The sequence below is a fragment of the Aspergillus thermomutatus genome (assembly GCF_002237265.1).
Source record: "Aspergillus thermomutatus strain HMR AF 39 chromosome Unknown NODE_396, whole genome shotgun sequence".
In the NCBI taxonomy this organism is placed as follows: Eukaryota; Fungi; Ascomycota; class Eurotiomycetes; order Eurotiales; family Aspergillaceae; genus Aspergillus; species Aspergillus thermomutatus.
This window is the reverse complement of record NW_020798446.1, coordinates 498-18,911: the sequence shown is the minus strand read 5'-3', so window position 1 is coordinate 18,911 and position 18,414 is coordinate 498. Positions and strand designations below refer to the sequence as shown.

General features: G+C 48.6%; 5 protein-coding genes across 5 annotated transcripts; 1 reads left to right on the top strand and 4 right to left on the bottom strand.

The window, feature by feature from the left end:
• Positions 1 to 891: 891 nt before the first annotated feature.
• CDV56_102612 (glycoside hydrolase family 88/105 protein) lies at positions 892 to 2,149 on the top strand (the record flags this gene model as incomplete). The annotated part of the gene is made up of 3 exons (XM_026756231.1): positions 892 to 1,510; positions 1,564 to 2,003; positions 2,054 to 2,149. 3 exons carry the CDS (start codon positions 892 to 894, stop codon positions 2,147 to 2,149), a joined length of 1,155 nt encoding a protein of 384 aa, XP_026609875.1.
• A 3,996-nt stretch (positions 2,150 to 6,145) lies between these two features.
• Positions 6,146 to 7,141, bottom strand: CDV56_101950 (F-box domain protein; the record flags this gene model as incomplete). The annotated part of the gene is made up of 1 exon (XM_026755569.1): positions 6,146 to 7,141. The coding sequence occupies one exon, from the start codon at positions 7,139 to 7,141 to the stop codon at positions 6,146 to 6,148; it is 996 nt and encodes a 331-aa protein (XP_026609874.1).
• A 1,248-nt stretch (positions 7,142 to 8,389) lies between these two features.
• On the bottom strand, positions 8,390 to 9,754 carry CDV56_101585 (protein kinase domain-containing protein; the record flags this gene model as incomplete). The annotated part of the gene is made up of 2 exons (XM_026755204.1): positions 8,390 to 9,394; positions 9,464 to 9,754. 2 exons carry the CDS (start codon positions 9,752 to 9,754, stop codon positions 8,390 to 8,392), a joined length of 1,296 nt encoding a protein of 431 aa, XP_026609873.1.
• Positions 9,755 to 11,493: 1,739 nt separating this feature from the next.
• On the bottom strand, positions 11,494 to 15,522 carry CDV56_100709 (uncharacterized protein; the record flags this gene model as incomplete). The annotated part of the gene is made up of 8 exons (XM_026754328.1): positions 11,494 to 11,766; positions 11,813 to 11,893; positions 11,961 to 12,062; positions 12,124 to 12,450; positions 12,527 to 12,855; positions 12,918 to 13,143; positions 13,209 to 13,490; positions 15,427 to 15,522. 8 exons carry the CDS (start codon positions 15,520 to 15,522, stop codon positions 11,494 to 11,496), a joined length of 1,716 nt encoding a protein of 571 aa, XP_026609872.1.
• A 1,112-nt stretch (positions 15,523 to 16,634) lies between these two features.
• Positions 16,635 to 17,126, bottom strand: CDV56_100462 (hydrophobin family protein; the record flags this gene model as incomplete). The annotated part of the gene is made up of 3 exons (XM_026754081.1): positions 16,635 to 16,670; positions 16,727 to 16,788; positions 16,847 to 17,126. 3 exons carry the CDS (start codon positions 17,124 to 17,126, stop codon positions 16,635 to 16,637), a joined length of 378 nt encoding a protein of 125 aa, XP_026609871.1.
• Between the last annotated feature and the right edge of the window lie 1,288 nt (positions 17,127 to 18,414).

Genomic DNA, 18,414 nt, shown 5'->3' with positions numbered 1-18,414 from the left:
GGTGGGGGAGGAGGGGGTTGCTTCATTGGGTGTTTTTGTCATTTTGGCTGTTGTTTTGGTGTTTGATGGGAGGATGAGCGATGGAGGAATGGATGATGGTGAAGTTATGTGCGGTGGAATATGGCTGCCTGGGTGTTGCTGACGGCCTGATCCCAGCAATATATGTTGCGACTGGGCTATTCATTGTTCGTTTACGAGTGTGGCTTGATGGACCCCATTAGCGCAGCGCCATTACTATTGACCAGTGAGTATATCCTTGTCTTCTGGAATATGTCACTGAGTGAAGGTAAGTTCTTCTCCGGAATACTGGCGTAGCTGAAATATCCAGGTTGGTAGATGGTACTCAACGGCTCAAAGCCAAATTGCCTACTCAAGTTCTTAGATATCTATTATGCTAAGGAACAAGCAAATACATTAAGGCAAGATGGCCGAGTTGGTCTAAGGCGTGAGGTTAAGGTACACCTTAATACCAAACTCCCAGAGTTTCCTCATCATCGTATGATGGCGTGGGTTCGAATCCCACTCTTGTCAGTTCTTTTTCTCTTCATTTTTTTTGAGCTTAGCCCACTTGTCCCCATACCCCGCATCCCCACAGATACTATGTATGTATGAGTCTATGACTGACGGCTGCTGTGGCAGTGTCGAAGCTTTACGATGCACAGAAATTGCTTGATATTTCTCCACCACTCCGGTGGGTGCCCCATGCCAAGCTAGACAGCATATTTCTCCGTTGGACATTTCTCCGTCTGCGTATCGGTCTTGGCTTTCTTGTCTCCGCCAGGGATAATATAAACAATACATACGATGTGTCTTGGAATCTAGTATAAGAGGGAGACGATCGTGGTCTATCTTCACGTAGCTGTAGTCTGTGTAGAGTGGTGTCACACGAAAATGTATCCAATCAGCAAATCCGCGCTGCTCGTAGCGGCCCTGAGTGGCCTCTCCCATGCGGCCAACTACACGGAATGGATGGCCTCGTCCTTCATGACCAAGAACATCTCCCTGTCCCGCAACTACGCCAATGGCGTCCTCTACACCGGTATTGAGCTCGCCTACAACAAGACCCAGGACGAAAGCTACTTCACCTACATCAAGTCGCAGATCGATGCCGTTGTCGACTCCTCCGGCGGTCTGATCAACTATCCTGGGTCAACCGTCTCGCTCGACGACATCCGCATTGGCCTCAACCTCCTTTGGCTCTGGACCAAGACGGGAGACGACAGGTACAAGATCGCGGCCGATACCCTCCGCGAACAACTCAACTTCACCCCACGCAACAAGGCGGGCGGGTTCTGGCACCGCAAGCCCACGTACCCGAATCAGATGTGGCTGGATGGCATCTACATGGCGGAGAACTTCTATGCGCAGTACACCGCGTGGTTCCAGCCGGACAATACCACCGCTTGGGACGACATCATGCTGCAGTATGATTTGATCGAGCAGAACTGCCTGTTGGATAACGGGTTGTTGGTGCACGGGTACGACGAGAGTAAAGTGGCAGTCTGGGCTGGTATGTCTCCGGCGGAACTTCCTGACCCAACCTGATGATACTAACACCGTTAGACCCTGCTACCGGCCGCGCACCCCATGTCTGGGACCGCGCGCTGGGCTGGTACTTCATGTCCCTGGTCGATGTGCTCGACTACCTGCCCCAATCGCATTCCGGCTATAAGAAGAACCTGCGTCGTTTCCAGTCCCTTGCAAAAGTCCTCAAGAAGACGCAGGACAGGTCCGGTGGATGGTGGCTCATCATGGACGAGCCGTACCCGAGGGATCCCCGCAACTACATCGAGAGCAGCGGCACCGCCATGTTTGCGTATGGACTCCTCAAGGGCATTCGGAAGGGATATATCCGCTCTAAGGACTATATGGCTCCGGCAAAGAAGGCGTACAACCTCATGGTGGGCGAGTTTGTGGAGAAGAATGCGAATGGCACGCTGAACTGGCTTGGCACAGTGCAGGTCGGCAGTCTGGGCAGTCTGGGCAGCAATGGCACCTTCGAGGTGAGTATGAACCTATATCTGATCCAAGAAAATTATCTGATGGTTGTCAGTATTATATCTCGGTTCCCGTGGTGCAGGATGATTATAAGGGCGCCGGACCGTTCATGTACGCCAGTTATGAGATTGAGGCTGCTTCCAAACAATAGATAGAACGAAAGAGAAGAGGCGACAGACTGTGGAAGACAAGAAAGTGGTCCAACTGGCGGAATCCTTGGACTCCGGAGCGTAGAAATAGCCCACGTGGCTGAGTCAAAACCGAGTGTGACTGTGAAACATGGACCTTTTGCGGACAAGCGGGATTCCCGTGGTGGCAGCTGTGAGCCTGGGTGGATGGCTGTGAAAGTCTACCAAAGTTATTTTTGCCGAGAGGACATTGCAAAAAATAATGTCAGCCTGTGCCAAGGAGCCTCGAATGTGAGTCCATCACGGACTAGTCCTGTAGCGTAGGATTAATCTTTGAACAGAGTACTCACCTGACTGGGAAAATAGCGACGGTGGCGTCTGCGTTAAGGCCAGGAACTGAACTGAGAGGTAACATTGGAGCGAACTCATAAAGAGCACGATCTCTTAATCAAAGAAGAGGTGGTAGGAGAGATCGAAGTCATTGTGCCTGTTCAATTTCAAATGAATAGGTGATGAAAGATGGATGATGTTTTGCCTGTCTAAGCCCCTAACCGACCAAAGAGAGAAAGGCACACTGGTTGCCACTGGGACAGCCTTAGAACTTGTCTAGCTTGGCTTGTTTTTAGGTTCACGTTAAATCGCAGCCTATTCCTGTGGACCTGCCGATCGACCCTGTGTCTCTGTCCTTGACATAACAATGGAATGGCTTTGTTTGAAGTGATCGGATTATAATCAAGGAAGCGCTCATCTAGCGGACTGCGTTCAGTGCACATAGTTCCACTCCTTGACTACCAACTCTCTATCACTGCTCTGATTCTATCCATCCATCCACCTCAATCATCAATCGATCTTTGTTCATCATCAAAGCAACAGAGTCATCAATACATGGCGCCTCTATCCAAGCTACAGGCCAAGGAAAGGCCAACAACTGACTACGAACGATGGCTCAATTTCAATCCCGATGAAGATCCATCCTCTCCTCCAAAATACGGGCCCGATAGAAAGCATCGCTATCTCGATGATTCGTCCGTCAGATTTGCTCCAAATCGCCAGCTCATGTTGTAGGCACCATCGTCCCATTGCTATTGTTTGTGTCCATCTAACAACTGCAGCAATGATCAACGCCATAGTATGCCATCTGGACATTCCCGTCATCATCGAAGAATTTCACACTCGCAAGGACTAGTTCGAGGCATCACCTTTTTTTCCGCCGTCCTGGTAGTCGTGCTGGTCATCCGAATGTTCGTGCTCTCGCTCATCCGCGCAGCCCAACGACGAAGAGACATCGAGAGACAGCTACAAGACGTATCCCAACGACAGCAAACCCCGACAGCCTACGAGGATAATAACGAATTGGACGAGCTATGATCATCTTTCCGCAACGCTCAGTCTACGCGTGTATGACAGCCGATGGATAGAAAGCCATAAGATGGTGTCCTCGTCTCAGCCTCAGGACAGATAATCGAAGCATCCCATTACCAGACACACGAATTCCGAATCGCCGGGACAGTATTCAGCCCGTGGTTCAGAGAATTTGCGTGACGTTGCGCCGGACTTGGCTAAAGTCAAATCTCCAGGCAGCAGGATTCTTCCCTCAGCATGCGTGTCAACGGCGATCGCGGGCTGGACTGCATCACGGCTGCTGTGAAACAATTGGAGACATTCCATTATTCTCCGGAAGGCTTGTTCCAAATCTTATTGAGGTCAAGCTCAGAATGAGCGATTTTCATGATTGGTGGTTGGTTGATCATGGATGATAGAATATGGTTGCCTAACTGTCTTGCACTTGGCAGCATCATCCCACGCACGGCACGACCAAGTCGATCGACTCCAGAGCGGAGATACAAAGGCAACAGGCCTCAATATGGTTTTGTCAATTCACTGGTATTGCTATGGTAGAGATGCTGGGTGTAGTCTCTTGCTGTTACGAACCTCTCGACCAGGACTCTTTTCTCTCTTTATATTTGTATCATGAGCAAATAGTTGAACAAATCGAGAACAAGCTTCTTACGTATTTAGCGAGTAGTCCATCGTGAGGGCATACCTGCGACTAGTATTTCACCTTCAGGAAGCCAGAATTCACAAAATAGGCTCCCATGTTTGACGTACTCTGATCATTAGCCGTACATCTGTCAAGCCCTGGACTCCAACTAGATTACCGCTCCCGAATCATGAATGCTATACATGATGGTTACCTTACTTTATCATTGATCAGTGCTTTACCATTTCGGGGCATTTCGAAGCATCTAGGTCAAGGTTGTGACTTGTGACTCAACTTTGCATCCTCCACAGGTGCAAGCTACAACCTCACAATCTCAGCCTAAACCCAAAATAAATTGAATCAGACCATGTCTCATCCTATCCGATGCAGACGGGTTTGCAAGTGCACTCTGCATGTCTCAGCTAGTTTTACATGTGATGTAGGGCTAGTTTAGCCTGGAGCGATCTATCGGGTGGACCCTGAGTCCCTGGACTAGACCATTATCAGTAACCGGTCCAGCTACGGGGATAACCGACAACAGGCTGCAAAGAAGGCCAGGCACTAACTAAATAGACTAGACGTCTAAGCCTCATTGTATGGCAATGTATTAGCAAATAGGTACTCCGTGATGTAACCATGTCGGATGATCTGAGACTAGTTTGGTTGTAGTATTTGAGTATCAACTAGCGAGTGATTCTGTGGAATAACAGACTAAGACAAGGAGCGTGCTGAGCTTGGTGCTGATGCGATGACCCAGGGTGCCCTGTAGGCTGCTGATGAGAAGAGATGAAGGTGACCAGTTGATGCGCATACTATCGGAGAACCCGAGGCTTTTTAAGGCAGAGTATGGTTGAACTGCAATTTGAGTCCCTATGATAGATAAGATGAGGAACATTTAATTCTTGTAGCTTTCTTTCATGACATCCAAGTGAGATTACTACTAACCGAACATTACTCTGTACGTATTCATGGTAAAGAGTGGGTTAAAGCCCTGCTTAAATGACCATTTTCTTCTATCTTTGTTAGTAGATCAAACAGTCAATGGCCTTGGTATGAATTATTTGAGTCTTGGTGCCATGCTAGAGGAAGTAGATCCACAAGTATAATATAGGTCGTCGGAAACCATAAACTCACAAAAGGCCGATTCATCAATGGTGTAGTCTTCTAGTTGGTGTCGCTGTTGAGATTTTTGAGGGGCAGTAGGATAGTGCCGTAACCTGGAGACTGGTTTCCTCCTTACTGTCATCGCTTTCACTGCTGCCAGACCTGGTTGCGGCAGAAACTGAACCCACAGCTAAAGCTGCGGAGGCCCTCTAGGTAACTTCCCTGAAGCCCGCGATGCACGCAGGCGGCAGAAACTTTGAGACCATGGGCACAGCCAATGGTGCCGAGACCATCCCACCGGCTGTATCCAGGCAGAAACCATAGTTACAGTCAAATGAACATAAGCCACTGTAGCTGGTGCTCTCACCTTTAAGGGGATACCCCTGGACCCCGTCACATTTGGCTATTTCCGGGACTCTCCCAGCCGCGTATAGCTATACACACCAATTAGACAGTAGCCATAGTAGGAAAAGCCACACAGTCCCTCAAGTTGTTGGCGTCGGTGCCGTTGATGCATTTCCGGTCGACAGGTCCAGCTTAGGTATGGCAGAGGGCCCCCGGATGCCTGCACGCTGCCCACCCACGCATTCCAGTTTTGGACCGCATGGGGACAGCTGCTAGATACCGGCTTGCCGGTCAACGTTAGGATCTTGTTCCCCGCGCGCCAGAACAACACCTCGACATCCCCCGTGGCGCCGAAGAAGAGAGCATTGCCATGTTAGATCCCGACCTCGCCATCGAGCGTGTTCCTTGACGTGGCTGGCCACACCCTATCTCCAATGGTGACTTGAACGGTGGCTTCATCCGTGTGGTCGTCGTTGCACATGATTGAGTGAAGACTTGAAATTTGAAATGGAGAAAAGGTGCTACAAACAGTGAAGACTTGAAATTATAGTCCTGTATGTTGTTACTGATAGATAATGGACTTTGTATATCATTCCTCGTCGTCGTCGCTCTCTGGCTTGGGGATGAACTTCTCCTCTCGCAGCTCCAAGCAAGCAAGACCAGACACCCATGTCGAGTCACACTCAACCCCCCAATCCTGAAAAGGGTACTGCAAGGCGCAAAAGGCAGAGCGTAATTTGGATCGAGGATCAAAGCCATTACGGCTGACATCCGAGCCAGTCCTGTCTGGTGCCCCGTTAGGCAGATGTGGCGTGGGATCAGCGTGAGAGCTGACTGGATGATCTGATCCATCTCCTGGGTAATAGCAGATAAATGATCTGGTCGCGGTCCGGCTTCTTCGCCAATGATCAATGACCACCACATCGGCTTCCTGCATCGCCCGTTCCACAAACGGCGTGAACTCCTCTATCAAAACCTGCCGGGGAAACTGTGGAGGCATATGGCCCTTCCAGCAGATCCAGTGCCGGCGTGGGCCTCCAAAACAAGACTCAAGGACTAGGTCGTAGAGCATGTTCATCTGTAGCCCTATCAGATCTACCTGGACCTGATCATTAACCCGATGGGTCGTTGGAGCGGCATCGCATGGGAGATAATAGCGCTTATAGATCCAATCCCCGCGAGGATAGGAAGCTTGCACATAGGCAAGGGATGCAGGGGGCTGCTGCACTAACATCCGGCGCCAACTAGCTTCGCGGCGGAAAAATCCCTCGCGTCTATCGTTCTGCTTCGACCAGGACAGCCTCAGGTAGCTGCATTCTCTCACGCCAGATGAGTCCATGGACGGGGGCAAGAGATTCGGAAAGAGTCGCGCTAGGAGTGGATTATGCAACTTTTCGCGGCACTGCTCTGGTGGAATGGGTTTAAAGAAGAGGGCCTGCTGCAGCTTCGGGGAGGTTTGAATCAGCCTGGTCCAGGAGTGACAGACTCGCTGGGCTGATGTCAGCAGGGATTGAACATCAAGGTAAAAGAGAATATATTCGAGCAGCTCAGGTGTGGACAGGACCAGCCGTTGGCTCTCAGCCATGGTGATATCAAAGTACAGCTGACAATAACAATGGATACTTGAGGTTGGATTATATATGTTTGGGATACAGCTGCACTAAACCTTATACAGCTAGATCCATCAGAGGATTAAAACATCAATCACCTGACCTTCAGGGGGTACAAATATTAATAAAAGGAATGCTCTGGACAAAATCCACCTCCAAAACTATCATACTGGTAGACAGCCGGAGCGACGGCTTCAGTGCCCATGGCCATGGAGATTTTGCCGATGCCGTGTCTTCACGTGAGAAACCAACCTGTGCAAGACTGCCACCGGAGGTTGCTAATGAGAAGACTTGAAGGTGACCAGTTGATGCGCTTGCTACTGGATAATCCGAGGTTTTCTAAAAGTCAGAGATCTAGCAGAAAACTAGCTCTGATGCTACAATCTCGAAATACAATAAGTTTGCGACGCCACAGACGGTGACACCAAACAGTCCGAGTCAAACTAGCCTGAAGATGTTGCAGCGTTCTGTGGACTTGATTTAGGCCAGAGGTGACTCAGTTTTAGAAAGGGGTTGTCTTTCTTGCTAAAGAGCCCAAGGCCATCTCTGTATTGGCATTGTCTAGGAGGTAGCGAACCTTCAATGTCTTTCGCAGACATCATGTTCCCGACGAGTGGACAGTGACAAATGCCTCAGGTGACGAGGTCTTCATTGAGGCCGCATGGCTTACATCGCTGTTTACTCCAAGGCGAGCGAAGAATTTCCATGTCTGGCTGCCGATGCGCCACAGATGTATGTGTGCATAACATGTCACACGCAAATGCGACTTGGCTACCTGTACCTGTCAAGGTGTCATGCAGAATGTCCAAGGATGACTTATCAGCACTGAATAGCTAAACAGTATGCAAGTGCATGGCACACAGATATGGTGCTCCACGTTGTGTGCCCCAATTGACTTTAGACAGGCCTTATTTTGACATGCGCAGCGCGAAACATGATTTCCATACAAGAATGGCCCTTTGCTGACCACAAAAACAATTCTCTGCTCCTTTGAAAGGAGTACTCCAAAGTATTTGCAAAATTTAGTTGAGCCTTCAAGATGCTCATCCAGAACTCCGACCAGTATATGACAACCCACAGTCCAAATCCCAACAGTCGACACCGAAGCAGAAATACCCAAGCCACGTCCAATGTATGCAACGGTCTTATACAAGTATTAAATTATAGCCACAGTTCCCAACAGATATATATATGCCATCCACTAATATGCCAGCAGCGAAGGGTTAGAATGTCACATCTGCGGATCTAGTAGCGGCGTTCTCTCCAGAGAAAACTATTGACTTTCGATCTCGCGGCCAGATAGGAGGTCTTTCACTGGCCCTGACAAGATAGTTTCCTTCACTCGATGCCCGTTCAAGTATGTTAAGTAATTCTTGGTGAAGTTGATGGGAATCAATTCGGTCGTTCGGCTCGATACGGATCATTTCCCGCACGATCAAACATAAGAGATCGTAAAGCATATCCGAACATCGTTCATCTTCTGATAAGTGAGTCACCCATGCTTTTACCGATGGCCGTACGTCTCTGAGATTAGCCGTATAGAAGTAATCATCGTTGATATCCTCCGTCTCGCCACCTTCGGCACCGCGAAGGTCGGCAAACTTCACGATGGCCTCGAAACCAAATACTATCCAGGTAATGAACTCCAAATATAGGCAACCAAGGCTCCAGATGTCCCACTTCCGGGATATGCGCAGGTTGCGATGATTGTCTGGAGGCGAATAAGTTTTAGTAGCAAGCACACCGGCAGGGTCACCGTTGGATACCGATCCGATGCTATGAAGACTAGCCAGACCTAGGTCCGTGATTTGCAATATTCCGTTCGAGTCAGTGCATCCTGGATAAGAAGGGAACCACACGATGTTCTGTGCTTTCAAATCGCCATGACGTCCGAAATGACGGCCAAGCTGAGGTCCGTCCGGCAGCTGAAACCCGTGAATCAAAGACAGCGCGCCTGCGAGGCCCGTCATTTGCTTCAACGACCACAAGACCTTTTGAGAATCAATCTGTTCGAGTGCGATTCTCATCCAATAATCTCGCAAGTTCACGTCTGCCCATGGAAATACCAGGTGAAACTTGCCTCCCTCCTTATAAGTAAAGAGAAGATTGATCAGATGAGGATGGGTTCCGGACGTTCTCCTAAGAGTAATATGCATATCTCGCTCAATCTTAAAACGTGAAGGGTCGGAAGAAAAGAGTTTCTTGACTGCAACTACGGCTTGTCCATCCTAGTCATCAAGCCATGGTGTTAAGCGGTGTTCGTCACAGGCCTAGCTGAAGGTCAGATGCCCACTTACCTGGCAACCAGGAGAATTCCAGAAGGTATGATGAGCAGGATGTATGAAGGCTTGAAATACCTCACTGAAGCCGCCTTCGATCTCTATTTGTCCCGAATTCGTGAAAGGCAAGATTTGAGCTACCGGAAAATCGTAATGTTTGCCCTGCTCAAACACCGGAGCCAACATACGCCACTGCTTTTTCGCCAGGCTGTTGATCTCAAAGTCATTCCATTCACTTAGAGCCATGATATCGCGGCCTCCATTCGTTTGCAGTGTTATTCGCTCGCTTCCAGTCCTCGCAGACTTCATGACGAAAGGCAAATCGGTGTCACTTATCCCCTCATCCAGAAACTTCAAGATTTCAACACCCCTTTTCCTACTGACCAGTATTGCGAATAGTTTTATAGAAGTCTGAACAATTCTTCTGGCTTCTGTCTCTGCATGAATATCATGCACCAGCCCCTCCTCTCGAAGTATGTCCTCCACTTTCGATTCGGTGATAAGTTCTCTGAGACTGGACAGTGGAACATACTTCACGTGCCCTGAACTGTAAGGCTCAATGCTCGCTCTGGATAAGAACTCTTGAAGCTCGTAGAGAAGAGAAAAAGGGCTAGAGGTGAGTCTACCCACATCCAGCAAGGAAGACCGCCTCGAGACGGGGCGGTCAGATTGTAATGCGGATGAGGACTGATGGACCAAAGAAGCGCGCAAGCAAAGCGGATTGAGTCCATTACCTCTAGCCTGACTGTCAACGACCGATACGTTCGCGGCTGCTAAGGATGGATGATCATCGGAGACCGGATCCGTTCCAGACGGGGGAGACGGTTTATCGGGATGAAGGTGTCGAAACAAATATATGAACGGCTGAAGAAGACAGCGTAGAATAGCCATTGTCGAGGTATATAACAATGTGCAGAAAATCAATGTGAATTTGTGTGATGATCGTTCGTAGCCTTGCTGGTGCGGAGTATCAGAGGAAACATGGGCAAAAAATCGGTACAACGCAGGCTGAGGGAGAAAAACCCCTCAAAGCTCCTCAAAAGGCTGTAATAATAAAATGACAAGACTGGAAGAGCAATTTTATATAAGGCGATGGCGAGACTGCGATCGAAGGTTGAGAACGGAAAAGCGAGGAGGAATGGACAGGTGATAACCAGTTGAGGGGGGAAAATAAAGGAAAAAAATCAGTATATTCAATTTCGAAGACGTTAGCCGGATCGTCAGAGTGCAGAGTAATTTGGATATTAATGGCTGCGTTTAATCATGATCTGCCGTAGCATGGTTGACACCCATGAGCGACGAGGACGGGGAGGCTGTGTGCGCAGTTGAGATTCAGAAAGCCAAGAAACGGAGATTGCATTGCCTCTTGAGGTGACCCGTCATCATAGGACGGAGGTCAGGTCAGGAACGAGTCAATCATACCTAGGTAGTTTCGGCTTGCTTTAGCTCTCAAGAGTAAGGTACCTGCTTGCAAGCTTCTTAGAATGACGCTCCTTCCGGCGTCTTTTACCCTGGCAACGTCTAAGCAGGTGGCAAATTACGGATGCTTCTGAGTTCACTCGTTTTATCAGATAGCTCAGTACTGTACATTGCTTTCTGAAGTCGAACTCGCACTAGTTGAGGCGAGGCTTGGACGCATGCATTTGTATTGGCGGCAATCTCGTACCTACTTCAGTACCAAAGGGAGGTGCACCAGTAGCCGGCGTTTGAGAGGATAGGACTCGAAAGAGTGATGGCCTACATCATGCACTGCGCAGTCTGTTGCATTAGCGTAGAGTGTGAGTCGTGTCTCTTGCGTTATCCCCGTGCTGAGACCATCATGGTCTTTCTCTGCTTGTCAACTGTCTTTTTCTTTCGTTACTCATCCAGCTTACACAGTCAAAGAACTGACGATACTGACTGTGGTCGAACAGTCCTACAGAGGCCATACAGATATTGTGAGACTTTTCTAAGGACGCCACTACCTTTTGAGTGATGGATAGACGTGAACGGGGAAGAGGGGCTAAGGAGTCATCATTTATCTCCTTGGGTAGGCGCATTCCTCGAGGTCATAGTGGTCTTGCTAATGTGTTCAAAGAAACTGAACTCGACCGAGAAGGTCTACCTTCCTCTGGACGACTTTGCCTGCCCCCGTTCTCCAAACTGCTCTCCTCTTTCCTTTCGAGCATCGCCTCGATGACCCGGTATCGGTCGCACAGCCACCAGGTGATCACTGTCAAAACGGTCAGAGGAGCAGATACGACTGCTAGAATCCAGACTTGGTGGGAGATCTGCAAATTGCCCTTGTCGTTGAGATGCACAAACTCCGTTGAGAAGAAATTCTGCCCAGTGTCAATGCAAACCTTCGTCTTCTATCCTTTCACTTACTGATACTATTGTCGTTGGCAGATACACGAGACCGATGATTGTCAAGACCTTGACTGCTGCGGCGTCCCGAGCGCTTTGGGCCTACATCAACGCCTTTGTCGTCAGCTGTCTAAGAGGGATACGTGATTATAAACGAAGGCGTACTGACCGCCAGCTTGACCATCTCCTGACTCTCAATCCGGGAGGCATGCGCAAGCTGAGTCAAAGCGGCTGCTTCTTCATAAGCAAGCAGATCTGAGAGGTGCAAACACTGGGCAACAGGTCATAAGGGTCACCACAAGTCTTCTGGCCCGAGCTGGTAGATGTCTTACCAGTTGCTCTGTTGATTGAACACGCTCTCTTAGGATCTTCGCTCGGTTCAAAGATGTCTGAGCCTCTGCAGCATACTCTCCAAATTCTTCGATCTTGTTACTGCAAAGGCAAGAGCCTGTGCCATCGCAGCTGGTTTGGCAATGCCGTCTGCAGGCCGTGCCGATGCGACTGATAGAGTCAACCATTGTCTGGAGGATGACCAGCATATCGGTGATGTAATCATCTAATTGCTTCAAACGCTGCCGGTCTTCGGCACTGACATATATGCTGCGAGGCTCGCCGTTATTTCCTCTCTGGAGGATATCGAGGACTAAGACTCGGTTTGCCTGGAATCCATCTTGGTCAGTGCTATCTCCGCTGATATTGGCTCCAAATAATGAATTGTAGAAGACAGCAGCATACTATTTGTTTACACTCGGCCTCTAGCCAGACCTGATAGTCCATCCAGCCTTTCAGACTGTCCCTGACGATGTGTTCATGGATAAGAAAATCCTGGCCAAATGTATCATCCTGAGACACGTTTTCGGGGAGACGCTGAGCGATGATTCTTTCCGCCGCACGCGAAGGCGCAATGAGGATGAAGACAGACGTGCTGCGTAATGCGTTTTGACGATATCGGTTGGGATATATCATTTTGTGGTAAACTCCCGTTTGACGTATCGACCATGGACACACTCCTTTGTCCGTCGAACTATTGTTGGGTTCCACACGTCGGATCACGTAGGCGAGCTCTGTCCCATCAGTCAACGTCCCTCTCGCTTAGAAGCCACCAAGAAGGTGCAAGGATCCTCACCGTTGACTCGGCTATGCGTATTTTGCTCGTTATTCGCCCGGAAAGGTGGAAAATCATACTCATTTTCTTGGAATTTGATCCCAAAAGTCAACATGCATCGCCAAAAATGATCGAACACATTATGGGCTGCTAAAAGGTGCTCGATAGTCTCGTATGAGATGTCCAGCGTCGTCCAAGATCGTAGGTGGCGAACTGTGTAGATCTGAATGCAGGCATCGTTCTCTGCCTGAAGTCGCAAGAGTTACCAATTAGTATGGGATGCCTTCAAGCGCTTTTCTTCGACAGATGTACCTCTTCGACCTGGCGTAACTCTGAGAGGTCATTGATTTTGACAGGTGATTCCAGTCGAACAGACCAACAGCCGTGGGCGTCTCTCGACTTGAATATTGACGTGAGTTCCAGTTGCGGTCTATTATTATGGGCCTTGAAGAGTCGGTCTCTTCTGGATTGAACCTTCTCCATCAAATGCAGGTCAACCTGAGACCGATTAGACAGGCGGGCCATGGTGGGGGCGTCTAATGCGATGATGTCGTGGTCGATCTGGCCCTTGACTGCATACGTGAGATGGCCATCCTATATACCACTCGACTAGAAGCCGAGTCTGTGAACTTCTGGTCTGTTACTACATGAGATACAATATCTACTTTACTTGACATGAGGCTTAATTGAGGCGCAAGAAGGCTTCTGTCTCTATTGAGCGAGGCGTTGAAGTCAGATCATGATGACTTCCGTCTGACGAGGCCGACTCCCGTGCCGTATTCTGTCTTTAAAAGCCACCAAAGGCAGAACATGACTAGACTACCTAGGATACGAAGTAATATTTGCCTGACTGTCAGGCTGAAAGATGGGGAAAAAGCAAACAGGCGTTACGCTTTGTCCCACCGGAAAAACTTGGTCATAAGGGGCAGGGCCAGGGCATGTCTCGCGCCAGGTAGTGTGACCAACCGCCACAAAATACCTTTCTAGTCATGACTTGGTATCACTCAGCTCTACAGCTTGTGGCTGTATATATGATTGGTCATAATCCTTGCTTAATGCAAGAGGTTAGGCAGCCCGTCACAATGACACTAGGGCTATGCCGATCTTGATGTCGCCTCTGGAAAGGCTGCTATGATCAAAATGAGGTCTATGGGGAGGAGAAGTATATGTATGGTGTGTCCAGCCACCAATCGATTTCATTATCATCGTACAAGCTAACACGAATACAGACAACGTGAAGTCGTCCGGAGGGCTGATTCTAGGAGCCCGAAGAAGAACAATTTGAGCAAGCGTATTGGGGGTGTGCCACCAGTGCCACCGTATGTACCCATGCAGATTCCCGTTGGTCCGAAGCTTTCTCTGCTCGGTTCGTTTAAAACCCCGTATTCAGTATGTTTGAGTCCCTGCCTTGATGTTTCGCTGCTTGGAGAAATAGGCGCTGCTAAAAGTACACCCGGCAGTCATTGATCTTATCCTACATCGGAGATCAGTCGGTTGAGCACGCTGAAAAATGAAAAGGCAAACAACACTCACATCTATGGAAACCAATGTTTGCTCTCTTTGATGGTCGGGAACGTAAATTTTATATTGATCCAGGCGTAACTGTGTCGCGTTGATGAGCCCTTTCCTGATATTGTTCTTGGGGAAAATGCCAGTCACCTCTACTCGAAAATTTGACTGACCGTATTCTTTCCTGAGCATTTTCACCAGTTTCCTGGGATCCATATATTTCCCCTCGACGATTCGAAAGGGAGTGGAGCTGTAAGGGCAACTTCGGCTCATCTTAGGATGCGTTTAACGTATATTTCTGAAATTTACCCACGAGAAGCAAAAGAGGTCAAGAGAAAGACGATATGTGATGAGCAACCATACTCGATAGAAGCCACAGCTGCCTTAGTGATATGAGGGATGAGCGATCGCTTAAATAAGTACTCCGTACTCCGTACAGATTGTCTGACATTTCCAACAATGATAACCAAAATCCATCACCCCTTGCGATGTTGCCCACTTGTGCGGTCCACGTATTTTCTTCCAGGGCTACTAGGGGCTACTTCAGCCACCTATCGAGTGACCCAATAAGAGGATACTTGTGTCAGGATGATCCATCGGGATCAGGAGGCTGAGCGGTACATGACAGAATTTCGTCCTGGGCGCAAGAAGCCATTAGCGCCTTGTGACTCCCAACGCAGATGCAACCAACAAAGCCGTCATCGACGTCCAGTCAACAAGGAATCATCCCTTCTCATATTGCATGTGAGCGACCAACCTGCGTAAGAGTCTGGGGTGCCGTGATATACCAAATCCCCATCTTTATCTGCGAGATGCATTAGTTCTGTTACAGCAGGGGTGTGATTGCACAGCCTCGTTGATGAAGCGGGACGACGGCGGGAAGCCAAAAGCAAGCAGAGCGGGAAGAAAGATCCCTCAATTTAGGTGAAAAACAAAAACACGAGGCGATAAGACACCCATCGCATAGATACTCCTTAGAAACCGAAATATCAAAGAGGCTTAGGCTGAGGCAGGCACTTACTTGGACCGTGTAGGTCTTCCTCGGAAACCGCGCCCTCAGCAGCGCCAGCAGCTTCTTTTCATCGATGTAGCGGTTCGTGAACGACTGCTCGACCATTTCTGTTGTTTGCCCTTGTGGCTTGGTTCAGCTCCGGTCAGATCATCGGGTGATGCGCTCGATTATGGGCTGGGGTTCAGAGTCGGGTGATGGAGTCCATGGTGTTGGAGCCTTGATTTATGTTGTGTCTTGCATGAGCCGCATCTCTCATCTCATTGCTTGAGATGTACGCGCCCAAATTCCACGATATGTGGTGCCCTTTGTTTGCTTGTTCGGTTCATGTATGCGCTGGATGGGCGTTGGGGTGTTCGACGCGGATTTGCCGATGACTTTGGTAGACAGTATCATACAAGGTGGAAGTAGATAGGACTGCAGGTCATTGTTGACGTGGTGCATAGGTGTTGGAATAGAGGCGGATGTATGGATGCAAGGCTTTATCAGGCTGTAAAGCAATACCTTACTTATGCAAAAGATGGCAAATGACCGAAGACTTCTAAGGGAAAAGAATATGAGATGATCACTGGGGTCCTTACCTTGTCGGGTTGTTATTGATCGCTTTGGCTCCTCTTGATTGTACTGTGTAGACTACTGGGATGTCTCCTGTAGCATATTTATTGGCCTGATACATTTCTGATTGGCATCTAGGACCGATTGGTAGTATTTTGTTCTTCATGCAATATGGACATCATTTCCCGTTATTTGTGTTTAAGGGTCCAAAACGCAGTGAGGAAAGAAAGTCCTCTATCAAGGCAATGACCTGGTCTACGAAGTGGACAAAAGGAGCTGGAAATATATTTTGTTGTGTTTAATCAGGTCTCTTCAATAAGACCTTCGAGATGAAACGACGATTAGTCTTCTTGATGTGCAAATCAACTATCCGCTGAGAATCAATTTCTCTACTAGCAATATCAGCATTAAAATCAGGATATAACATGCCACGGCTAGAAACTCCGTACCCACTAGCCTGCCTCCAGACAAGAGAATTTTGTTCTCCAAAATGTACTTGTTTAACAGGTCTTCAGAACACACAGAGCGAATCAAGAATGATATAAATACAATCGAATGGCGAAATTTACCCTCATTTCCTGAATTTCTATCCGGATTCGGGACGTTCGAACAATGGATTCAGCGAGGGCACATTGCAAGTGTTCCTGAACCTCAAGGCCGTATATCTAAAGCTTGGAGCAGCCGAGAGCAAGGGCGCCACCCTGGATATTAAGTCAGGATCAATGGTTCTCAAGAGCCAACGGGAAAGAGAACGTACCAAGAGATTGGCCTCGGTGCAGCATTGAGGAGCAGAGGAACATTCTTCAGTCCATGGGTGACCTTTTACAGGGAATCCGTTAGTACATGTTGATTGGCAGAGCATATCCGGGTCACTCACAGAGCAGTCCAACGGAACCAACAATCTCGGCGGCGTTGATGCCAAGACCAAGCAGCATAGGGTCCAAAATGGGATCCAGGGGAGTGGTAAGGGAACCGCAGCACAGGATGGGTTTAATGCATTGGGAGAGATCTGTGGCAGTTTCCTGGTCCTCGACTCCATGGACCTTGCCAGCGATCTCCTCCACCTGCGACTTCAGAGCGGAGGTGGTCGGCTCCTCGGCGGGGATGGCCGCGGTGACGGCGGCAACAGTGAGAAAGGTGAGAATGGAGAACTTCATATTGAATGTTTTGAAGGTTTTGGTGAGATATGTGGAGGTATAGAGGATGATTGAGAGTCTCAGTTGTGGAATAACTTGATTGTCTGAAAGGATCTCGAGGTGATTTCGAGCTCTTTATATCCTCGCGAGTAGATAGAATTACCCAGGGAGCCCTGGAAAAGATCTGAGATGGACCATGAGCCCAATGATGTTGTCATGATCCTTATCTCGAACATCTGGAAGGATGAAGTTGGTCCTCGACTCAGTGAGTACACAACGACATTCAACTGGAAAGACGGCGCTGATAGCGAGCATCACATTCGGATGACTCGGTTGAAAGAAGATCTGCGAACTATAGATTCAAGATAAGCACAACTGAGCATTGAGAATAGATCGAGAACAGTATAATGCTGTAATCGAGAACCCAAGGATATATCATGGCTCGGCGCTGGAAAGATCGACGCCAGGAACAATAGTTATCCAATGAAACATTTGTTCAGGTCCGTACTTGTAGTATTCTTCGGGTGTAGACGGCACCAGAAGCCAGGAATAGGTAGATTCAATATTCCTGCAAGAGATCAATAGTTTAATGAAAGAAAGTGATCCAGCAACTCGTGTGAGGATTCCTTATCTGCGTGGATCACGAACCCAAAGGTCAACCCCAGACCGGCGCCGAATCAGATCGGTGATGCGCTGATGATCGGCAGCAAGGTACCGGCGATCTATGGAGTTCTCAACGATAAAGAGCTGCAATAAGAACATTCTGTACTCCATACTGTAACTGAAGCTTCAATGAGAACTAAGCGAAGCATTGGCACACTAATTGAGTTGTTCCTGGATTTGGGAATCTTGCATGGTGGCGCTCGCTAGTCTCACATACCAGTTCTTGGATGAGTGGGATGTGCGGCTATGGCGGTCTCAAACAATGATTAGAACCAGACAATCAGCATAAAGTGTCCAAAAAAGGAGGGACATAATGTGAGAGAGGCGAGTGTATGTTGCCGAGGATGCCAATTTGCCAACTGATGCTCTGAAAGGACTTGCTAAGGGTAATGACAGCGTAAGAGGCCAGAAGCCATTATTGATAGAAGATGCCGGGGTATTAATCCAATGTGATATTTTCATATCGAACAATTTGATATCATGATCAACTTCAAATCATCCACGATGTTCCAGAGGTTGGCTAAGACTTCAGGCAAGATTCTTTGTGCATGTAGCACAACTATGCTGCTTCAGTCCGTAGACGTGGAGGATCTTCAAGGCATTCATTTTCAGCCAGAAATATATAGGGATTGGAAGAGCAGAAGAA